General features: G+C 39.2%; 1 protein-coding gene across 1 annotated transcript; it reads right to left on the minus strand.

Annotated features, from left to right (window-relative positions):
- Positions 1-411: 411 nt before the first annotated feature.
- LOC139537885 (heart- and neural crest derivatives-expressed protein 1-like) lies at positions 412-2,725 on the minus strand. The gene is made up of 2 exons (XM_071339753.1): positions 1,734-2,725; positions 412-1,187 (listed from the first exon to the last, which is right to left on the minus strand). The coding sequence occupies exons 1-2, from the start codon at positions 2,205-2,207 to the stop codon at positions 1,092-1,094; spliced, it is 570 nt and encodes a 189-aa protein (XP_071195854.1). The 5' UTR covers positions 2,208-2,725; the 3' UTR covers positions 412-1,091.
- Positions 2,726-2,976: the final 251 nt, after the last annotated feature.

Consider the following 2,976-nt stretch of genomic DNA (forward strand, 5'->3'; position numbering starts at 1 on the left):
TTTACCAATTTTTAAACCACTTCACCTCAAACCCTTATGTTATTTAGTACATTACCATAAAACAAAAGATTGAAGAAACAAAATAAGAAAATGTATCGTCGAGGGCCGAGCTTTATGGGGACCTGGGATAGTGGGAGGGAATGGGCTTCTTATGGTCTTCCCCAACCTTTCCACACATGCTATGATTAAATTGTTCCATTTGTAACCTAAAAATGTTTTACCAAACTGTACCATTACCCGGATGTGTCTCATGATTGGTATCAATACAACAACAAAAAATGAACTCTTAGTAAATGTATCCTCAAATAAAGGAAATGAATATGCCTAGGGATATGCATATCAATATTTGGAGACCTATACCTAATCGTTATTTTTGAAGCACTGAATGATTTCATTGCCGTTTTACAACGATTTTGTGATTAATTATGTAATTCATTTATTAAGTCATCTATTAATATAATTTTACATCCAATTCCACACAAAGACAACAATTTCGTCAGATTCAAATATACAGTCTAATAATTAACCACCTGTGTCCTTTGGAATTACGTTCCGTTTTCTTTCTTTTTTTTAACAGATATTTGTCCTACACTTCTAAATGTAATTGTTTTATATTTCAAAGGGACAGTTACATTAATTTGAGGTAGATTCCCAACAAATATTTACAAGACATAAACACGACAAGTCGACACTATTATAACAAGACAATGCATAGCATAAAAAACAGTGCTGAACATTGATTGCCGCGTAAAGAATAAAGAAGCAGCAACACACATCCCACCGTGTCAGTCTCTCCGTTCAGTATTGTGGCCTATCCACAACCAAACATATTTATTCTAAGCTATATAGCCTAACTTTCAGTTATATTCTATCAAAGAATACAAATGACAAAGAAAAGGTATCCAGGCATTTTTTTGAATAATTTGCATAATATTGCATTTCACCAAAGTCTACCGTGTTTGAATTTGAACATTGCACGTAGAAGGCCTATAGATGTGTATATTAAGTGGTTGTATTCCTTGCAGCGAAGTGCTTGAATACGGAGTCTGCGTGGGTTTCTGCTGCTGCTCTGCTCAGTGAGGTCAGAACAGTCACTGGTTCAATTCCAAAGCCCAGACTTGCTGAGGCCAACCTGTCCGCCCTTTGAACTTTTTCTCGTTTCCTAATGACTCTTGCAGGTCCTCGTTCTGTGAAAGACAATACACAAGGGGATCAGAATATTGATATAGCATAGCATTATGCAGTTGTATTGCTAACTGACTTTTAACTCAATGTATATTGACATGGTCTGAATTAAATAAACACCTATTAGCCTACATGTACTATTTAACAACCAGGCTAACAGGATCACAATGCTCTACTGTGAATCTTTAAAGGCCTTCTCAGGCTTGTTCAATTGAGCAAAAAACATGTAACTCTGATATGCGATTCTAAAATAACTTTCATTGTTCTAAACTGTGAAATGTTTTCGCTTTAAATTGTCAACAAATGTGGTTAAGCAAATTATTTTAACATTAATTTAATAGACCTATACATGAATTACAATAGTATGGCCTCAACTTTGTTTCAACAGTTAAAACCACAATCACGAAGGTGCATATTCCCTAATTACACATTAAATACACTCAATAACGATGAAAATAATTTAGGTTGATGGCAGAATGTAAATAAAAACAAATACTTTTTAGGCCTACAAAGTTAGAATAATATACAATGTATTACACCTAGCCTACCGTTTCCCGTTTCCGTTTCAAATCTCTGTTATCATATTTCTTGATTTCGGCATTGAATCCCTCGGTCTCTCCAGTGTCTTTAGCCAGCACGTCCATTAGGTAGGCAATGTAACTTGTTGCTAGTCGTAACGTTTTAATTTTGGACAGTTTCGTGTCTGCCGGTACGTTTGGTATACATTCTCTCAGTTCGGCGAACGCAGTGTTGATGCTCTCGGTCCTCCTCCGCTCCTTCTTCGGCCCCGAGGCTCTCCTCTTCCCAGTGCGCGCTGAGGGAGCGTCCAGCTGGCTGTCGTGAGACGGACCCTGAGCCCCAAACTCCGTGGAGTACGGCGACTGGATCTGGAAATCAGGAGGGACTTCGCCGTGGTTCACCACCCAGCTTTGGAAGTACGGGTTATCTTGATGACACCTCTGGACGAATGGAAAGGTCTCGTGCATCAGATGATGATGCTGGTAGCTCCCAATAAGGTTCATTTTGGAAAATATATCAAAAATAAAATCTCCTCAGGTCCCAGCAGGTCTTTTGGAGTCTTGGGGTTGGTAACACTCGTCACTGACCAAAGCTATAGTGATCAGGGGAAAGTGACATTAGCGAACGATGCTCCAAATCGACATAAGAATACCTTCACTATAACAAATACAAACACATAAGACAAGCAAGCAACACACGTTTACAAACGTTTCTCCTAAAAAAAAAAAGTGTCAAGTTTGTTGAATAACCGTCGTTGTCATTCTGATAAGGCTAGAAAAATTACGTGTAAAGTGAAGTAGTATAATCCAGACAGGTTTTGACAATCTGGAGAGCACTTCTTTTTCGTGGGATTGCTCTCATTTGCGCAAGAAATTTGACCCTACTGAAGGTGCGGGGCCTCGGGTTTATATGGTTTCGAAAACAACAGAACGACCAGTCAGCCAATGAGGTGAGATGGCCACAGGTTGGGGTGGAGAGTGTGGGAGAGCAGAGCAGTCAGCGACGTTTACAATAACATGCGCCATGGTGCCACAACCAAAACCGGTATGAGAACGTATGCAAACCAATACATCATTTGCACGGCCTGTTCCCCTTTCAACCCGAAGAAGAGTATAGTGTTCATGTTTAGTTCGATTAGTTATAGTTGAAAAGGCCCCTGCGGATTCCATATTGAGCTCTCTGCAGCCTTTACGCAAGGCCCCCCCCCCCCATACTCAGAATTTATAATTTGTCTATATTGCTTCAGTTAGTAAAATATTGTGTTTTCGTTCA

The sequence above is a fragment of the Salvelinus alpinus genome, chromosome 13, assembly GCF_045679555.1.
Source record: "Salvelinus alpinus chromosome 13, SLU_Salpinus.1, whole genome shotgun sequence".
In the NCBI taxonomy this organism is placed as follows: Eukaryota; Metazoa; Chordata; class Actinopteri; order Salmoniformes; family Salmonidae; genus Salvelinus; species Salvelinus alpinus.

What these genes read in the sequence shown, in the direction of transcription:
- LOC139537885 (XM_071339753.1), bottom strand. Translation starts at nt 2,207, where the DNA reads ATGAACCTTATTGGGAGCTACCAGCATCATCATCTGATGCACGAGACC. An exon ending in TGAAACGGAAACGGGAAACG is followed by an intron (nt 1,188 to 1,733) that starts GTAGGCTAGGTG and finishes TGTCTTTCACAG; the next exon opens with AACGAGGACCTGCAAGAGTC.